Source organism: Notamacropus eugenii, chromosome 3 (genome assembly GCF_028372415.1).
Source record: "Notamacropus eugenii isolate mMacEug1 chromosome 3, mMacEug1.pri_v2, whole genome shotgun sequence".
In the NCBI taxonomy this organism is placed as follows: domain Eukaryota; kingdom Metazoa; phylum Chordata; class Mammalia; order Diprotodontia; family Macropodidae; genus Notamacropus; species Notamacropus eugenii.
The window spans coordinates 209,790,560-209,811,988 of record NC_092874.1 but is presented as its reverse complement, the minus strand read 5'-3'; the positions used below and the strand labels follow the sequence as shown (position 1 = coordinate 209,811,988).

The following is a 21,429-nucleotide window of genomic DNA, read 5'->3' as shown; positions in this document are numbered from 1 at the left end:
CGGAATTTGGCAATCCTCGAGGGGATGGGGTAGAGCTGGATATATTTACCCTGCATTCCTGCTACTATGGCCCAGGTTCCCATTTCTCCAAGTATCAAATGAATGCTATGAATAATAAGATAAGACTCTAGAAAAGGAAGATCACTTTGATCTGGAGTGTTTGAATCTGACTCCATGGAAAAGGTGTTATTGAAATGGGCCTAGGAGAAAGGCAAGACTTAGAAAAGTAGGGTGGGAGAGCTCCTAAGAAAACCTATCTCCATTGTTGGCCTTACTTCTTGGCCTCTCTTTCACTTCTCAACTCTTTGAAATCTGGCTTCTGACTCATTACTTAACTGAAATTTCCCTTTCCAGAGTCACCAATGATCTCTTAATTGCCATATGCTATGGCCTTTTATAACATGCCTATTTCTGATCTCTCTGCAGCATTTGATACTTAGTCTCCTAAACATTTGTTAAATGCTTATACAGTGGGAATACTTCTGATCTTTTTTGTAGCATTTGATACTTAGCCCTTAAGTTATTATATTAAGTTATGCTTATACAGTGGGAATTTATCATAGGACTAGACAATCTAAGATCCATATGTACTATGCTTGGGGACCTGCTTCCAGGAGACTAGAGAACACAGATATGAACATTCCATTTTGGACTGCCACATATTTGGGAGAAACTTTTTGCCAATACTATTCAATACCAATTCTGACTACATAGTCAGAAATGCCTTCATCTTTAAAACTGCCTGAGCATTCCCAGAGCTTTTCCTGGACCATCAGCCAGTGACACCATGTGTAAAGGGGAAAGGGTCTGAGAACATCCTTCCCTGCCCTCCTTAGGCTCGATGGTCCCAAGATATAGGCCTAGGGTTTTGGCCTTTTCTTCTTTTCTCTTCTAGGTGTAGGGAGGTGAAGTCGGAGAGATCTGGAAATTCAGGAATCAAGGCTGTGTTGCATGCAGTTAGTCCATAGTCCCAGAGGAACAAGGATCTATGGGCACTAAATCGGAGGCCTGTGGACTTGAATTTGGTGGGACTAAGACTATCTAAGAACTGAGCTGAATTCTTGAGTCGAACTCCCTCCTATTCATTTGAATAGAGTATGTTGAGGAGGAGGATTACGCCCTCTGAGGTACTGGTAAAAATGTTGGGAATACTCTTTATGTTTATCCTTACTTATACCTTTGATACATATTTCTTTGTAAAAGCTAACTGATGTTGTAGTTAAATGTACCTGGGTGCTAGTCACTAGGCTCCTAAAAAATAGAATAGAAAAAAAAGGAAGGGCCTCAAGTTAATTGCAGGGAAGAGATAATCCTCACTTCACCCCTTAAGGTATTCTATAATGGGGGAGGAGATGCAGCAGCACATGAAGAATATAATAGGCTTGGTCCTGACACAGTGGGACCAGTCAGCCATGCTACAATGACTATGTGCCAGGCATTGTATTAGACACTGAGGATACAAAGAAAGACAAAAACATCCTTCCTGTCCTCAACAAGCTCATATTCTACCAGTAGAGACAACATACAAGATAAATGAACATAATATAAATAGGACATAATATTGGGGAAAAGCCCCTAGTAGCAGGAGGGGTTCTAAAAAAGAACCTGCAGAAGGTTCGAGAGTAACCCTGAAGGAAGTTAGGTGGTAGAGGACAGGAAGAAGAGCGCTCTAAAAAATGGAAGATAGTGAAAAAGCAGAGGTAGGAGAGTGATTGTTGTTTGGGAGGAATAGCACAAAAGTGAATATGGTAGGAATGTGCCAGGTTGTGAACAGATTTTCTATTTGGTGCTGGAAGTAATAGTGACTGTTGTTTTTTGAGTAGCATGACCAATTAGACCAGTGCTTTAGGAAAACTACTCTAGTAACTACTTGTCCTAGATAGTTTCTTATGTTTTCATAATGTAGCTTTTAGTTCTGCTTCTGTCTCACTGTTCCTCAGTATCATCCATATCACATCCAACAACCGTGGGGGTACCCAATGGCTCTGATGCTGATAGGTCCTCTACTCTCTCTATAGCCTCATCAGCTCCCACGAATTTATCATTTTTATGCAGATGGTTCCGACTTAGTGGTGCTTTAGCTAGTCTTGTATCATTATTTGCCTATCAGACACTTCACACTGGTATCTCTAACTCAACAATTAGAATCTCTAATTCAAAACAGATCTTCCCTACAAATTCATCCCTCCCTGAAACCTATTCCTGTTGAATCACTATCCTGTCATTCAAGTTCACAATCTCAGTATTAAACTTAATTCCTTACTCTCCTTCACTTCATATATCCAATGAATTGCCAAATCTTCTCAATATAACATCCATGATCTCTCCCTTCCCTCTACTCACACCACAACGTCCCTAATTCAGGCCATCATCTCTTTCCTGTCATTGTCTCCCTTCTCCCATTCATCCTCCACACAAGCACTAAAATAATCTTCCTAGGGTACAAGTCTTATTATGTCATCTCTCTACTCAATTAATTCCAGTTAACTCCGTTGCCTCTAAAATCAAATACAAACTCCTTTTTGGCACATCAAGTCCTTCATTACCAGACCCCACTATTCCTTCCCAGTCTTGTGTTACTTCCCTTCCTGGTCTCCAGTACAGGTCCTCACAAACCATCTCCATCTTTTGCTTACATGCTAAAGAATGAGAAATGCTGCATAAATCAACTGGAATGTATTTTACCGTTATTTCTGCTTCTGAGCCCCTAGTTTCCCTCAAAACTCCACAAACTCCAACTTCTGAAGGCTTTTTATTCCTTCATCTCCTAGAATTTCTCCCCCTCCCAACTATCTTTATTTACATACATAGCTAGTCTCTCTTCCTCTCCTCTGCCCCAAATATAAGCTCCTTGAGATCAGAAACTGTTCCATTTTCTACATATAGCACTATGACTGAAAACGTTCATTATTTTTTAACATGTGAGATACAGTTTTTCAGTCCTGGTGACTTGAACTTACTAAGGAAAGTGAGATGCTGACCATCTCCTCACTAATCTTGAATTTCTAGCCATCTTTATTTTGCTCTTCCTAATCCAAAGAACATTGTCCTTGGAAGTCGGGAATAAAGGCAAAATAAAATTGGGTGTAGCTCAGCTTTTATACGGTCATCTATCATTCTACTTACCTAAGTAGCAGCTTTAGTCCTTCTTTGATCTTTTTTCCCAAATAAGTTAAAATAGCACCCCTTCCATTTCTTTTGGTTCATAGCATTTATCAGTAACCTCACCGCACTTGAGATTTAACTGCCTCTGACACATTTCTTACAGGATCATTCTATTCTTTTGTATTTATCCTTCTTTATGTGTTCCAGCTTCCATTCTTCAACACATCTTTTAAAACATTTTTGTTGATCTTTTGTTTTTACATCACCTTATTTTCAAAGAGATACATATTCCTCTACCTAGTGAGTCATTCTTTGCATCAAAGAATAAAAAAAAATGTAGTTTATGAAAACTAACCATTATAATAACAAAATCTATATGCATATACCACCATTTCCACAAAGAAATGAGAGAGGTATATTTTCTCATCTCTTCTTTGGAGTCAAACTTGATCATTTTAATTACACCCAATTGTTTTCTATATTTTCATGACCTTTGCTGTAGTTGTTATGCATATTATTTTTCTAGTTTATTTCATTATGCATTAATTTGTTTTCCCATTCTTCTCTGAATTCTTAATATTCATTGTTGCTTATAATTAAAACCCGGGGGGGGGGGGGGGGAATTATAACCCGGTATCCTGGCTTTCCCTGGGGGCAGAAAAAAGTTCTGAAAATTAACTTTGAATACTGACAATTGTAGTACTGGACAATGTTATGTTTTCCTTCCCTGAGAGAGAGTATCATGAACTTGGTGAGAAAAGGAAAAGGTTATTTGTGTAGGGAGGTGGATTTCTACTACGCTTGGAGGTTTTTTAAAACTTGACTAAGGGCAAGGTTTGGTTCATAAAACTAGTCCAATAGTGGCTAGAAAGCTGGTACGTCAGGATGACTGATTTCCCAGGAGGTGCTTTGAATGGACATAAGCAATGGAAGTGTTCATGTGATTAGTCTCCCATGTTCTCTTCACCTATGTAAACTCCTGAGAAAGGTGTGTGGCAGGAACAAACTGAAGCTTGGCTGGTGTCACATTATGGGACTGGCAAAAGAAAAGTGCTGGTAGCTAACAAGGATTTTTCCATTTCTTTAAGCTGTGTTAAACTCCTGAGTCCTGTCTCCTATGACCCTTTTTTAAAGTAATTTCCTGAATATTGAGTCCTATATACTCACATCAGTTAATTACGTACTAGGTAGAGTGCAATGGAAGATCCCAATGACTGACTTCATAGGAACAGGAAAAAAAAAAGGCCCAAGGTATAAACCTCTCATCCAAAAATGTTAGGGTTTCCTTTTCATACCCAAAGAGCTGAACCAATGTAAAAATTTTATGGTTTTGATTTTGTTAATAAATGTCTAAATAATAGAGACAGATTAGTCATTTAACTCAAGACCATGTACTCCCTAAGCTAATGGGAGTCACTGATGAGTCAGATTCAGATGATTTGATGGGCAGATGTCTCAATGAAGGACTGGGGCAGAGTGGAGAAGTTGACCAAAGGAAGGTTTTTCCTCCTGCCTGCCCATTAGGAAAAAATGTATGGTTAGCTCTGTCCTTACGGGAGCAATATCAAACTCAAACAGAAATGGATTCCTTCAGGCCACATATTGACTTAGAAAACCATAAATTCATGTTATCTTTGTTGTTGTATTTCTACTAATTTTGTTAAAGACTTCCCAATTACATTTTAATCTAGTTCAGGTCACAACTCACGAGTTTTGTGGGCTGGTGTTTGATAAGGTGTGTTGGGGGTGCGTGTGTAAAGGGAGACACAGACTTTTAATTTGGCTTTTTATTCTTTCACAATCATGAACTACAATTTGATTTTATCATTCCCCCAAATGATGGCACCTACTTGTTTCCAGTTCTTTGCTACCACAAAAAAGTGCTATGAATATGTATATGGAACCTTGAGAAAGACTGATTGTCCCCTACTAATATTCTCATTAAGGATAAAATTGATCCATGTATAGATGATTCTCATAAAGATTTTGCATACATGAGAAAGTAGGCAGATTGATCAGTAGATATAACTTCAGTTGTATTTCTCTGATATTACTAACATCTAAGGTTATTTTTGGACTTTTCGTATCTTCCATTTCTTTAACTACCTTACATATCAATCTTTTATAACTCTCACAATTATCTTACCTCTAATATGGATCGTACATACTTGGCCTAATCTGGTTGCTCTTCCCATCTTTGGAAAATTTTCTTCCCTCCATTTCTATCTTCTTAGCACAGGACTGTATTGGGTGGGTAAGAGTGTGGTGCTTCATTTGTTCTTGAGGTGAAAAGTTTGTTATAATAAGCTTCCCATTTTTCTTGTTTGTTCTTTTGTTTTTCATACTTAAATGCCCTTGAGATGATTTTACTTGGCTGGATCTCCTGCCAACCTTTTATCTTCCAAAGACTCTCTCTGCTTTATGAGATAACTGCTTATACCTATCCATCATCCTTCTCCATAAGATTTTATAAGTTTATATTTAAAATCTTTGCCTGTCACCTCTCTCCACTTGACAAGAGTCAAATGTTTACTTCCAAGGCATTTTTCTCAGCTTTTTTGGTCTTGAGTAAATAGATTTATATTGGTCAGACTTCTCTAAAAAATTATTAAAATACATGTTTGTGATTTGGTTTTGCATTTCCCACTTTTCACTGTCAATTAGTTGTTTCGTTCAAGAATGAGCTATTGTAATTCTATGGCAAATATTTTTTTCACTATTATTCTTGCTTTTTAAAATTCTCATCTTTGCTCTGAGTTTACACATATAGTGGTGTCAACAATAGCATCCACATCACTAACACGTTTTCTCTGCTAAACTATAACCTGTTTTGTCTCTTGAGATGTTATTTAGTTCATTCCACTGCTTCTCCACCTTTTCAAGGATGAAATTTGATAATTACTTATTTCAATTTCCCTTGTACTAACCACATTGATTTGTTGTATTCTCCCTCCTTGAATGTAAGCACCTTGAGGCTAAGGAATTATTTTTGTCTTCATATTCCCAGTGCCAAACTAGCACAGTACTTTGCACAAGTAGGTGTTTAATATTACTCAATCATCAAGGGAGATCATAAATTTCTCAAGTACTCTGTTTTTTGACATAGAGAGCTCTAACAGATGTTAAAATAGTTGGTTATGTTAACTGAACAAGTGGACAATTAAACAAGTGCTTGGAAATCGGGATATTTGGAGTTAACATTCAACCATTTGAAGTTAACATTCAACTTAACCATGTTTGCTTTTAGTTGATAGGATTACAAAATTTACTTTCATTATTCTGTATTTTAAAAGCCCTGCTCTGAGCCCTAACTTAATCCAATGAAATTTGGACTCCTAGATAGCTCTAGATAAGAACTCTCACTTCTATTATATGTAATCTTGGTGGGATCCAACCTAGTGGTAGTGAAAGGGAACCTTAGGTTCATTAAGAATAATTAGGGATAAAACATGAGCGATGAATTCCTCTAACTTTCAGAGCTCTGCTGAAGCTTTAAAGGGACAAAAGCAGAGAGAACTGCTATGAACCCTTTGGCCAGTCTGGTCACTTTGTCTAGACAACAAACCCAAATCCTTATTCTTTGCAAATACTGTCCAGTTAAAATGTCCCTTTCGTCATAAAAAACAGAGTTTGAGATGTAACAGTCGAGTGACTTAGTATCCCTTCTACTCAAGTAGGAGTAATCACTAGATTTTGAAGAATTACTCTGAGGACTTAAGGTGATGGACCTTTGAGCTGCTAAATCAGACCTACTCATAATCTGTAAGTAATACTTAGCCTTTGCTTCTTATTCTGGGTCTATGCAAGAATATTCCTCTACACTGAGGGTTCCTGATCTCTCTGATAGAGTCTGGGGAATTGGGAGTAGGGGAAAGTTACTATTGCTCCATTACTTCCTGGAGTCAGTATATCTCATAAAGCTCCTGATTTTAATTTTGATTTGAGGAGGTGGGCAAATTTATCAGGTTGAATCATTTCCAACCTCTTCATTCCCTCTTTGTTATCTATCCTCTGATCTTATACTTGGATGACAGGGACTATGGTACTACTGATGGATTGCCTCAGCTAAGATTCCCTAGCTCATCAAAAAAGTAAAGGCCAGGAGGTGGTAGAGTTTCCACTTCAAGAACTCACCTTTCTAAGAGGAATGCTGCTTATGGGTGATAGGCATAGGCATACATAGAATGTGTGCTGCGAAGCATTTCCCTCTGAGCCCTCCAGTTAACGGTCAGGCGAGAGAGCAATAAAAATTCTCTCCTACAGTGTGCTGGCACACCCAGCCCACACTCTATGCAATTCTATGGTGATAGGGATATGCTATGTCCAAGTGAAGCCTAGGACCAGACCCAATCTAATTTTCTAAGTTGTGACAGAAGTGCCTAGATCAAAGGCAATTTATCATAATCTTTTTTTTTTAAACTGTTGAAAGATGGTATAAATAGCCATGTCAGCTGGGTCAAGTAAAACTTTAATCAGTGTCGGTGTCGATGCCTGTAAGGACATTCTTAACCTTGATATGGTGGGAGAGGCATCTACACAAGGCGTACTTGGCACACAGGGCACTGGACAAGGAGAGCAGCTTTCGTCTGCATTCAGCTGTACTCCTCGCTATTGAATTCATCTGCCCTAAAAGGCTGCTAGTTACAAATGTGCCAAACAAGCTAAAGGGCCTTAAGAAGCTCTGTTCTGGGTCTGAGCCCTGTGATTCAATTATGCTTTTGTCAGGTGGCTAGGATACAAATTTAATCTCATGTAATGTAATCACAGAAGGCCTATACCCCTCAAAATCAACAGACATCATTAAGCTTTAATGAGTAAACGAAACGAATTCAGAAACCTGATCATGTGTATCAGGGGCAATGCTTTTGAATGAATTCAAGAATCATCAACAGGAATAGGTTTTAAGAAACTGTCCTATGAATGGATGAATAAATCCTGAATTAATCATAGAATATTTTAAGGGCTTTGGCCACTGGATGAAGGCAAATGGTACCAGACAGGAAACCTCTTGGAACTGGTTGGAAAGAATCAAACACACCCCTGAGCCTATGTATAAAAACTAGAAAACTCCAAGTTCAGGAGCTGAGGACTCCAATAACCACTGAAGTTGATCTTCCATGGATTCACAAACTCTAGGTGTGGTGGGAGAGGCTGGTCTTCCCCACCCCAACTCTCACATTCTTCTTTCCAGGAAACTTAATGACAAAGAATTCCATAATGATGAGAAGCTTTGCCTTGGTTTTCAAAAGACAATGAAAAGCTGAGCTTCATGTCTAGGCAGCTCCAGTTCTTCAAAGGTATGTTCCATAGAGAATATCAGCTCTGGTGAGGCTGTCAGGAATGTTAGAGGCCCAATACGTTGTTCTGCACAAGCATGGCAGAAGTAGCCACCTTTGTCTTCCTTTCTGCCACTCTGAAGTGAGGGATAAAGAAAAGAAGACAAAGAGAAAAACTGAAGAGACAGAGTGTAAAGAGACATTTTCACTGAGGGAAGTATTTTATGGTACTGTCACAACCAAAAGCTAATTAATTTGTTTTTGATTTGCTAAAGTAACTGAAACTTTGCAATGCAATTTAATATATAAAATATTTATCAAAAAGACATTCCCTTCTATTGTATATGCAAGGATGAACAAGTGAAATTCAGTCATTTGGAGGATGTAAGGAAATAGCTACTTCATGATCATTCTCCAAATAAAAAGCTACCACTTTCAATAAGGTCTATGGAAATTAACCATGGATATATTATCTAGGGTTTAATTGTGGTTTGGGGGCTAAGTGGCACCATGGATTGAGGGATGGATTTGGGAGTCAGGAAGACCTGAGTCCAAATCCAGCTTCAGATACTTGCTAGCTATGTGACCCTGGGCAATTCACTGAACCTCTCTCTCTGCCTCAGTTTCCTCATCTGTAAAATGGAAATAATAATGATACCCTACCTCCCAGGGCTGTTGTGGGAATAAAATAAGACCATAATTATTCTTTTTAATACTAATAATAGCTAATTTATATAATGCTTTAAGATTTGCAAAGAGATAACAAAAGTTATTTCATCTGATCCTTACAACAACCCTGTGAAGCAGGTGTTCTTATTATGCCCATTTTACAGATAAGGAAATTGAGACTGAGTTAGGTTAAGGGACTTGCCTAGGGTCATACAGCTACTGTCTGAGACAAGATCTAAACTCATCAGATATTCCTGAATCCCTAATCCAGCCCTCTCTCCTTAAAGAACTACATAAATATTAACTATTATTATTGTTCCGACTCTTTCTCCTAAGCACTTCCCTCAGTTTAAAGGTGACCTGCTAAACAGGCAGACCCTCAGTACACACTATTCAGTATAAGGTCTTAAAAATCAAATTGAATCAGAGGATGATGAGCCTAGGAAGACTGAGATGCTCTCACTAAACACTTTCCAATTTAACAATAGTATCAGAGCAATCCACATGTTCAAAGGCTGGTCCATGGTACCATTAGCTTTGATTCAATGAAACTTTCCAAACGACTTCAGCCCATAGTGGTCCTTGGCATTCTCTGAATGTCTATATCACTAAAAATCTAGCATTTATTTATATTGTTTTATATTTTTTCTTGACATGTTCCTTGTATATTTGAGTTCTCTCTAATATTACAGGCTTAGTAGGCATTAAACAACATATGTTTGTTAAAATTCTTTTTCTTGTGTATCTCCCTGACCCACTCCACCCACCACTAGCACAGTGGTAAGCATGGAGCTGAACATAGTATATTAAGTATTTGTTGAATCAAACTGAGTCCAATGTCAAAAATAACCTACGTACAAAAATGATGGGAAATTTCTTCATGGTGAGGATAGTCTCTGCAGGGATAATGTTATTGCACTGCCTCACACAGCAAAGTACCTCTCCACTTTTTAAGACATCTCTTGTTAGCTCTGCTTGAAAGTTGTACTCCTGGAAAGACAGAGATTAAGAGTAGTGACTATGCCACCTTCCACCCCCTGAAGTAGTCTTAAAAAGAACTTCAAGCATTTTACAGACAGCACTTTGTCAGTCCTTATGACATCCCTGCTGGAGCAGAGTTGGGTGTCCCTCATCCCATCTAAATCATTAAAGGGAATGATCTTACTGTCTGTCCCATCTATGATTATCTGAGCCTTTGGCTTCTCTGCCTCCTACTCTCTCTGCTCTTATGGCATCACAGTCTCTTAGAATATCCATAGGATTAGGGATAAGAGAGGGAACAGAGATTGGGTCAGTGATTTCACTCAAACAGGGAACTGAAAATGGAAATTTCTTTTACCAATTTATGTCAGCACTTTCTCTGCAACTCCTAAGCAACAGGAGTTACTTGCTTGTATTTGTATCCCTAGCATGTAGCATGGTTTCTGGCACAAAATAAATGCTTAATAAATGCTCTCTCATTCACTCACTATCTCATTCTTCTTTGGCTATCCTGGCTATAGTCGTACCATTTTTTACATTTTTTACCCCCTTTTGGTCTCCAGCTATTTTCAATGTAAAACATGGAAGGGAAATTAAATTATATGAGCATATGCATACTGCAACTCTTTGCAACTTTTATTAATATTTAAGATTTTTTAGTTCTATATACTAAAGGAAAGTGACTTCTTGTAGCAATACAACAATCAGTGGCAAAATTAATTGGTAGAACTCCTGACAATCCTATCTTCCTTCAGCAGCTACTCAAAAGTGCTATGCAAAGTCAAAGACTACTTTAACCAAGGCACCTAGAAAAGCAGTATGTGTACTTATGAGAGAGAAAGGCGATTTGTAAGGACTGAAAGGCAGTGATTACACTTAGAATTTGTTTCTTTTTCAATTTCAGGTTTGTAGTCTAAAGTCTTTGGTTCAAGGAAAAGAGAACTGGACAGTTTTTACAGTTCTAACTGTCCTACATTTAATCTCTCTACGAATCTGGGGTATATTAGAAAAGCCAAAAATTTCAATAATCTAACCTAGGAAAAACAGAAAGGAGAAGTGGTGAAGTACAAAGTGTGTGTCAAGACATTGTGGGGAAGAGACAGCTTCTGAGTGTTAGAAAATGAGCACTTCTGAATACTCTAAACAGTGACAAGTCACCAGCTGCACTTTTAATTTAGCCCTGGACAAAATATATTCTCTCCACTTACAGACAACTTTCCTGGCAATGGCAGTTGCTACTGCACAGACAAGGTAGAAGTGGGAAGAGAAAACAGGTGTAAAGGAAATTTATGCAGAAATTAGCTTTATTTGATTTCCTTTTTCAAAGGAATAGAATATGCAAAGGAAGAAATATGAGCAACTACAGCAAAACTGGAAGAATAAGCTGACTTAGGCAAAAAATAGAAAACGTATAGAATGTTTCTAATGTATGAAAAGCCTCAGAGCCACTGGCAGGCTTGGAATTCCACTTTTCTGTCATTTTTCATTAGATCTTAGTCAAGACACCATATTCTTGTTCTGCAAACTAGAGTTAATAAACCTGATAAAAACACTTTAATCTCCCCAAGTTCTGTACCCTAATTCAGTTTTTATAATTCCCAGGCTTCTGACAATGTTACTATGTGTCCCATGTTTTATCTGATTATTTATCATTTTCTTACCCCAGCCAGAGTTAAAATGTTTTCCACTGACTTGTTCATGATGAGGCATTTCTTGGCACGAGTGACTGCAACATACAGTAAATTCCACTCCTCATCAGGAAATGACTCTAGAGAAGGAGGTGAAGCAGGGAAGGAGTGGAACGTTACTTCAAAGAAAAGATTAAATTACTGACAAAAATCTACAGTCACATTTAAATGTTTTCTAGCCCCTCCTATTATTCCTTATATAACAAATGATATTTTTATAGTGCTTAAAGCTGTAGAAAACATTTCTTCACAACATCCACCTATGGTACACAGCATAAGCACCTATGCTAATTGGGACAAAGAAGGGACCAAGGCTGTACTAGTACAGCATAACTTCTAGAAGGGCTTTGAACACAGTCCTGCTGTCCATGGATCAGTCTAGCCAAATGTGGACAGGTTTGTCACAAGAAGGCTAGCACCATGAGGTCAAACAGCTGAGTGGAAATAACAGCAGGGATCTGCTTTAAGTCCAGTCTCTGCCACTTTCTACCTCTTTATGTTTCAATCTCTTTACTTATCAAAGGAAGAAATTGAACTAGATGATCTCTAAGGTCCTTCTTGCTCTAAATCTATGCTCCTTGAAAAATTTTTTTTGGCCACAATAGCTTGTAAAGTTGTCTTAGAAGGCACAATTGCAATCTGTGTTTGTGAATAGAGTAATACCCACACCAATAAAATAACAAATATTTTGAAGTTATCACACAGAAGGAAGAATCCCAGGCTCTGTCTAGTAGATACATTTAGAGTTCTCTCACAAATATGAATTCCCAAATCAATCAGTATTACATTCTTTTTAGGCCTGCTGCCTAATATATTAGGAATGGATAAATTTAATGAGGAGATAGCATTCATCCTATCACTAAAATGTACTTACTGAACTACTTATGGTAACCAGACTTTTACTGACCATGTCTTAGATATCTTCTATATTCCCTGTAGCATTTAGCATAGTACCGAAGACATGGCAGGAGCTCAATTCAATAATATATTTATTGCTATCCAACACTATTATGAAGTAACATATCACAATAGTGAAGAAACAATGCCTTTTAACATAATGCTGATATGACATGTAACCAAAAGTATAAACTTAGTCATGAAATTTAACTTTCAAACCATCATATACAGGCATAAATTCTTCACATCAACTAACCTGTTTGTAAGCAACACCAACATAAAACTGCCACCACCAAAAATAATCCTTTCTATCATAAAACACTCAAACTAATGCCTCAAAGCAAGGTCTAAGACAGGGAGGAAATGGACTTGAGGTATAAAATGAGCATTTTTATACATGGACAATGTGGAAGTTTGTTTTTCTTGATTATGCTTTATATCATAAGTATTTTGTTTTTCTTTTTTTTTTTCTTTTCAATGAGGGGGGCTGAAGAGTAAAGACAAATGCATGTTATTTGAAAAAATAAAAATAAATTTTTCCAACAAAAAGTAAAACAGTCAAGTGAAAACACTGCCATCCTGGTACATCAATTTTTACAGTTAATATGGGGAAAACTTCTGGCATTCTTACCAATTCTGAAGTGAGGAATCTGTGGAAGGTTATGCCTGCCACAAGGAACTTTTACAAAATCATCCAAAATCTGAACTGTGTCAAACTCCAAGCCTTTGGCTTTGTGAACAGTGCCCAAAACATATTCTAGATCAAGAAAAAAGTAGAACATGGTAAAATGGGGCTTGATGTGAAGAAAAAGTACAGAATTAAAATGTCTCTTTTCTGACAACATATAGGTTTGAGGTAGGGCTATGAAGAATAAGAGTAAAATGGAAGGACCAAAGAAGCTAGGAGGCAAGCTATAGAATAGCTGGTACCATTCTTGGAAGTTGAGAACCACAAACTGTTCCCCTCTATGTCAAGCACTACCATGACATTCATGGAGTTGCTAGGCCAGCAACTGAGAAAGTTTCCATTAGGAATAGTGCAGAAAATACAGCAATAAATCTTATAAAATGCAGTGACAAAAAAGGGATCCTGTTTTCCCTTACCTGCAAATGCTACGTCATTTACATGGCACTTCTCAATCCTTTTCACCAGTTCTGGGATCCGGACATTGTACTTTTCAACCACCGCAATCTTTGCCATCAGTTCCTTGTCTTCAGCAGCTACAGCATACCTTTTTAAGCCCCCATAGCCATCTTTGTGTACCCATCTCCGGATGAATCTGTCCTTGATGGAAAGGTTTTCTAAAGAAAACACATATACATTGAAATTGATGATATTATTATAAAACTTAAGTGGCTACACATTCCTTCCATAAAGTTCTATTCTAATATCACAATGTGGCACAGAAATGTCCCTGAGTTTTCAAAGGCTTTGGCAGTAGCTGGAAAAGCTTCAAGGCAGGGAATACTTTGGAAGAACTTGCCTTGCTAAATACATTTTTTCTTCAATATGCAGATATACAAGGAATGGATTTTTTTGTCACGGCAACCTACAAAGCAAAGAAAATTATAAAATAGCCCTAAATCCTAAGCAGCAATAGAACGGAAGGGCCTACGAATCATAGTGTTTCAGACCCTCTGTTAACAGTAATTAAACAGTTTTAAATAAATAAAATAAGAAGATAGAAAATAAGTTCTACTAAATGGGAGGATACCTTACAGGTCCTCTTGAAAAAGGCAAATAAAGAGTATGGGAAAGGTAGAAGGAGTAAGCATTTATTTAATGCCTACTATATACCAGGCACTGCAATAAACACTTGCACAAATACTATTTGATCGTCACAACAACCCTGGTATGAAGGTGCTATTATTATTCTCATCATACAACTGAGTAAACTGAGGTAGACAGGTTAAGTTACTTGCCTAGAATCATACAACTAGGACATGTCTGAGGCTAGATTTGAACTCAATTCTTCCTGACCCCAGGCACAGCATTCTAACTACTGCAATCATCTAGAATTAGAGAAGTTTATCATATATTCAAAGACAATGAGAAACAATTTTGCATGGAACAATAAGTCCTCTTCAGCACTATAAAGATAATTACAACTTATAGGCCTCTGTTGCAGATGACAAGGAGATAAAGAATGAAAGAATATGAGAAGTCCTTCCAAGTTAAACTCTAATATTTGGTAACTTCAATAAAAATGCTCACATGGGCAAGATGGCAAGAAAAATTAGAAAATATGGCTGAGAAGTCAGAAACAAGAGGCCAATAGCTAGTAAATTACATAGTACACCTTTACATTGTGAATGCTTTCTTTAAAATTAAGACATAATGGACACAGCAAATACCATATTATATTACCAAAAAAAACAAAAAACAAAAACCCCAACCCTGAAATTGATTGTGCTTTAGAAGAGAGAAAAGAACTGATTATCAATGTGGGAGTCATTTCCAAATAAGCTCTCTGTGTACAGTCAGACTTCCAACTTGTTAGAAGAGAGATAAAAACTGATACCAAGTAAGAAGAATGAGAAGATAGGGCATGCAATTTTAAATAAACTCATTCTGACATTTAAATATGTTAACACAAAAAAGTAGAAAAATCAAATATTAACATAGACAATAACTATTTCATAAGAAAGATTAACTGATATAAATCAGGTGAGCCAATCAATCAATCATTAAGTGCTTATTAAGCACTTATTACGTGCCAGGCACTGTATTAGGTGCTAAGAATACAAAGACAAAAATGAAATAGTCTTTGCCCTCAAAGTGCAGGGGTCATAATATGTATATAAGAAGATACACATTAAGTAAACACAAGGTAATTTTATATTGTTGCAGAATCAGGAAAAGGACTCATGAAAAAGTGGCATTGGAGCTGAGCTAAGAAGAAAGCCATGCATTATAAGAGGTGAAGGTGAGGAAGGAGGGCAATAGGGGCAGAGAGTGGCAGGTAGGACATCCTGTCCTAAGGTATAAAAATGAAAGATATAAGCAACAGCAAGAAGGCTAGTTTGATTGTACTATAGAATGTAGGATGGGAAAATAATATATAATAAAGCTATAAAGACAGAATGGAGTCATGCTGTGAAAGGCTTGAAGTGACAGACAAGTTTGTATTTGATATGAGCGATAATAAGTTTTTTAAGCAAGAAAGTGACAGAGAAATATTTGTTCTTTAGAAATGTTACTCTGGCAGCTGAATTGAGGATGGATTGGAAAAGGGAGACATTTAAGACAGGGAGACCAATCAGGAAGTTAATGCAACAGTCCAAAAAAGAAGCCTGTATTAGGGTAGTTACAGTACATATGGAGAAGAGATGGATACAAGAGAAGCTGAGGTAGAATTGACAACATATGGCAATTTATATGGGGTCAGGGAGAGAGAGGACTCAAGGATGATTCACTTTCTAACCTGCTTGACTGAAAGATGGCAGTGTCCAGAGGCAAAAGCAAAGTTAAGAAGATGGTACAGAGAGAAAAGGAGGCTATATAATTTTGAGGATTGAAGGACTGATTCTCAGGAGAGTTAAAAGGGGTGTAGATACCAAATACTTATGGGGAAAATTCACAACTGTTATTACTGAAAAAGGTGACTGATAAAATAGCAATAATTACTAATCTATATGCCTAATTCAGAGAACAATAAATACTTGTATTCTGGGTGGCCTTTTTCTAGTAAAAGTGCTACCCAGAAAAAGTTTCCAAGTCTATTGAGACCTATGTAAATGGATTAGAATTTACTCAAGGAAGTTGTTTTCTAAAGATAAGGAATTTACTTGACTTTAGTCACTTTACCCTTCTGGTCACCTTCCTGTGCAAAGTCTAACTTACCAACATCCCTTTAAAAATAACACATCAATTACTGAAATAAAAGGACCACAGGATCATAAACTTATAAGCTATGATCTGACCCCCCAAAAATATAACATCACTATCCTCATTCTGAATATTAATGTATTCATGTAGTTTAAGAACATGTTAGCCAGTGATACCATTACTCAGACTTTACTCCAAAGTCTGAGTACATCGTTGGGAGAATGGCTGAACAAGCTGTGATATATAAATGCAATGGACTACTTTTGTATCCTAAGATATTCCATGACCAAAAAAAAAAGGAACCTAGATATCATATCCCATTTTGAGAACTCTTAAAAAAGAAAATCTCTTTTTTACACAGATCTCTTAGAACCAAAAACAAAGTGAAAATAGAAAGAATTCACCAGTTATCTCCTGAAAAAAACCCCAAAACGAAAACTCTCAGAAATGTCATAGCCAAAATCCAGAGCTTCCTTCTAGGTCAAAGAAAAAATTCAAGTACCAAGCAGCCAAAGTCAGGCTCACATATAATTTTAGCAGCAACTGCTATTAAGGAGTGGAAAACTTGTAAAACAATATTCCAAAGGCAACGAATATAGGTATACAGACAAAAATAATTCACTCAACAAAGCTGAGTGTATTATAAGGAAAAAAGGATCTTTAATTAAATTTTGCATTTCTGAAAAAAATACTAGACCTGTTTTGGATCTATGAAGTTCAAACACAATAGGTCAGAGAAATACAAAAAGGAACTAAAAAAGGGACTAAAGGATAAACTGCCATATTCAAATATGACAAGATGATACAAGTGCCCCTTTGAACCCTAACATCATAAGGGGTCAAAAAGGGAATCCAATTAGATAAGACCCTGGGAGTAGTTCTGTTATGTCTTAATGATCTTAAGAAAACAATGGAAAGAGAGGGGAAGAAAAATATGCTGGTGGGAGAAGGAAAAGGGAAAATTATCAGTGTATACAACTAGACATTGTTACAAACAAGTAGGGGGTAAGGTGAGCAACTGATACTTGAACCTTATTCTCAGTTGAACTGGTCAAAGGAAAGAATAATACACACAGAGTTGGGTACAAAAATACATTTCACTCAACAGGGAAATCAATAGGAGGGAAAGAGGAAAAGGTAGGGTATGTATGAAATTAGAAAGAAGGTAAATTAAGAAGGAATTAGTCCTAAACAGAAAAAATGGCAAGGATATACAATAATATTTATAACTCTTTTTTAGGTGACAAAGAATGAAAATCTGAGGAGGTACCTATGAATTGGAGAATAGATGAACAAGCTATGATATATAAATTTTATGAAATTACTGTGCTAAACTCTTACCAACCTAATGACTAACCAGGATTCCAGAGGACTAATGATGAAACATGTGACTCATCTCCTATCAGAGAAGTGAAGGATTCAGAATGCAGAACGGGAAAAAAGTTTTTGGGGACATGGCTAACGTGGAATTTTTTTTTTTTTTGATTGATGATGCATGTTTTTAATGGGGTTTGCTTTTCTTGTGTCCTCAATTGAGGATTGAGGGATTGAAAAGAGAAGGCAAGAAGGCAGATCTTGGCTGAGTAAAACAAGTATTTTTTAAAAAACATGAATAAAACCTGACATTTTAACCAGAACTTATGAAACATGTACTTTTCTCTGGAAAGAAAGGTGCATTTTTAGATAATGTTAATATGAGAATTTTTTTTGCCTGACTATGCCTATTTATTACAAGAGTTTTGTTTTCTTTTTTTTCCCCCAATGGGGCAGGGAGAGTTGGGAGAGATACAGAAAATAAATGCTGTTATAAAAAATTTAATTAAAAAAATAAATCTAATGCACATGTAAAACACTTGATATAATTCATACCCTACAGGATATAGGATAAAGAACAGCTGTGATTGACCAAACAACTGAAATGCTATGACATTTATCAAAATGTAAATATTACTGATACACAAATTTCTACTACAAAGTGAAACTAAATGGGGGACCAAATCTCACGTTTATTACTTGTATACTGAAACTACAACCCCCCACTTCTGAGAGTCTCCTTTTATAATAGAAGAAACATTTATATTAAGTGTCGTTAAATTAGAGTCAAAGGTTTTTTCTGCATTTATTTAAATAATCATATGGTTTTGGTTTTTTATGTCAAGTTGTTTTCCATATGTTGAATCAAGAATGTTTTCTTGGATAAATTACTGTGCTCTGTTTGAAATGATTTCATTTAAAAATTTTTAATCAATATTCATTAATAACATTGATCTACAATTCTTCTGTTTCTATTCTACTCTAGTTTAAGTGTTAGGACTATATTTATCTCATAGAAGGCTTTTGTCTGGGTGCTTTCTTTTCGATTTTTGAGACTAATTTGTGAAACACAAATACCAATTATTCTTTGAAAGACTGAAAGAATTCTGTGAATCCTTTAGAACCAATATCATTCATTGGTAATTCTTAGAGGCAGCTAGGTGATGCAGTGGATAGAATGCTGGGCCTGGAGTCAGAAAAACTCATCTTCCTGAGTTCAAATCTGGCCTCAGACAATAGCTGTGAGACTCTGGGCAAGTCGCTTAACCTACTTTCCTCAGTTTCCTCATTTGTAAAATGAGCTGGAGAAGGAAACAGCAAACTACTCTGGTATCTTTGCCAAGAAAATTCCAAATAGGGTCACGAAGAGCTGGACACGACCGAACAACAATTCTTTCAAGGAAGCTGATGGTTCAAAAGATAGAGAACTGGGTCTGGAGTCAGGAAGATCTGAGTTCAAATCTGGTCTCAGATACTTAGTAGTTGTGTGGCCCTGGGCAAGTTAGTTAATATGTTTTGCCTCAGTTTCCTCAAGTTTAAAATGGAGATAATAATTGCACCTATCTTGAAGGGTTACTTTGAAGATCAAATGACATATTTGTAGAGAAGTGCTTACTACAGTGTCTGTCACACAGGCACTATATAAATGCTTATTTCCTTCTATTTCTTTTTCTGAGACTGGGTTATTTAAGATCTCTATTTGGTCACTTTGGATATTTTACATTTTTGAAGGTGTTGTGGTCTTCCGTATTCTCTGTTTTGGTAAAACAAAGTAGGCTTAGATTATTACTTTTTTTATTTCTCCTGGTTTTATCAAAATTTCACCTTGTTAATTTGCTGTTGTGCTGATTTTATTCTCTGTCCTCTTTTTAATCAGACTGGTCAAAGGTTATCAATTTTCTAAGTGCCTTCAAAGAACTAGCTCTTAAGGTTCTTAAATTAGTTCCAGATTTTTTTAGTTTTCAGTTTATTTATCATCTAATTTTTATATCTCCTCTATAATGCTGATTTTAGTTTATGCTAGCTCTTATTTTTTTAACGAATATTCAATTTTCTTTTTCTAGTTTATTAATGTATATTTATAGTAATATGATCCCTCCTGAAGATTTCTTTAGCCACATCCCCTTCACTTTCTTTTATATCATCACTAATTATTTCTGTGATTTGTTCAATCACCTCACTATTTTGGATTTTATTATTAAAAGTGTTTTTAGTTTGTAATCCCTGAAATGACTACTATTTTTATTGCATTATTGTATATAAAGTATGTATTTACTATTTCTGCCTTTTTATATTTATTTGCAGCATCTCTGTGTCCTAATATATGGTTAATTTTTGTAAGTTCCAACTGGTAAAAATATGTAGATTATTTTGCAGTCCTATTTGGAAGATTAGAACTATTTTTAGTTCTAAGTTTTTTCAGTAAATTATTCAGTTCTGCGTTTTCCTCTTTCTATATCTTTCTATTAGACTTATCCAAAACTGAGAAAATGGCTCTAAATCTGGAGGCTGGAAGAATTTTCCCCATAGTAATGTTCCAGTGGTGATACCTTGGATGTCACCAGGAGGAACAGCAGCCAGTGAAATTCATGGAATACTCAGATGAGAATGCCTCAGGCCAAGGGGCTACAAGGTCTTTAGCAATCTGTCCTGAAGAACCACAGAAGGCCCTTACGATACAATGCTCTGAACTTCAAAGATCCAGAGGGCCAAACTCCAGAAGGCACAGATGAAAAGAAGCAGCAAAAATACTCAGGTCATTACCAAGCAGAGATGACAACCTCACCCGAAAGGGTAATGGAAGGTAAAGGCTGGCCCTGGCACAAAGTCCCACCAATTCAGGGACTAAGGCTAAAGAACTGAGGAAACTGAAGATACAGAAGACAAAAAAATTAGGATGAAATTCTTTCTCATTTTATTAGGAAGAATAGAATAGACACCAGAATAATGAATGCCTTTTAAGTATTCTAAGGACTTATTATCTATGTTCCAGGCACTGTGCTAAGCCCCTGGGATACAAGGAAAAGCAAAAGCACTGCCTCTGCCCTCAAGATGCTCACATTCTCGTGGGACAGACAACACGTAAACAACTCTGTAGAAACAAAATACGTTCAGTCTAAATAAGAGGTAGTATCAGAAGGAAGGTGTATGAAGAAGGGGATGATCAGGGAGAGCTTCTTGCAGAAGGTGGGATTTGAGTCGAACTTTGAAGGAAGCCAGGGAAGCCAAGAAGTAGAAGTGAAGAAGGACAGCATTCCAGTTATGGCAGAAGTAAAGTCTAAGAAGACAAGAAAAGCAGGAAAGGGACAGGTAGTAGACAGCTTTAAAAGCCAAACAGAAGATTTTATATTTGATACTGGAATAGTAATAGGGACTCCCTGAATTTGACTGAGTAGGGAGTAACATGATCAAACCTGTGCTTTAGAAAGACATTTGGCAGCTGAGTGGAGAGACTCTTCAGGCAGGGAGACCAACCAGATAAGTGCAGTTAATCCAGACATACAATGATGAAGGCCTACACAAATGTGACAGATATGAGAGAAAACGGGATCCAGAGAAACACAAAAATCCAACCTACAAGGGAAGAGTAACTCTACTACAACTAAGCAGAAACTGAAAGGAAAAAAATGGATTTTTCACAACAACTAAATAAATATGTAAAAGAAAATGA

General features: G+C 36.7%; 1 protein-coding gene and 1 long non-coding RNA gene across 3 annotated transcripts in view; one reads left to right on the top strand and one right to left on the bottom strand.

Moving 5' to 3' along the window:
- Positions 1–7,892: 7,892 nt before the first annotated feature.
- FBH1 (F-box DNA helicase 1) overlaps positions 7,893–21,429 on the bottom strand; it is an 86,405-nt gene continuing 72,868 nt past the window's right edge. For both annotated transcript variants that reach the window (XM_072654230.1, XM_072654231.1), the window contains exons 17-21: positions 13,721–13,918; positions 13,248–13,373; positions 11,693–11,799; positions 9,909–10,040; positions 7,893–8,518 (exon numbers count right to left, since the gene is read on the bottom strand). In XM_072654230.1, the coding sequence (XP_072510331.1) occupies positions 8,348–8,518; positions 9,909–10,040; positions 11,693–11,799; positions 13,248–13,373; positions 13,721–13,918 (734 nt within the window). In that variant the 3' untranslated portion in view covers positions 7,893–8,347. The remainder of the gene's footprint in view (positions 8,519–9,908; positions 10,041–11,692; positions 11,800–13,247; positions 13,374–13,720; positions 13,919–21,429) is intronic.
- LOC140533888 (uncharacterized) lies at positions 8,317–17,874 on the top strand. The gene is made up of 2 exons (XR_011977092.1): positions 8,317–8,402; positions 17,686–17,874. It is a non-coding gene; the product is annotated as an uncharacterized lncRNA (long non-coding RNA).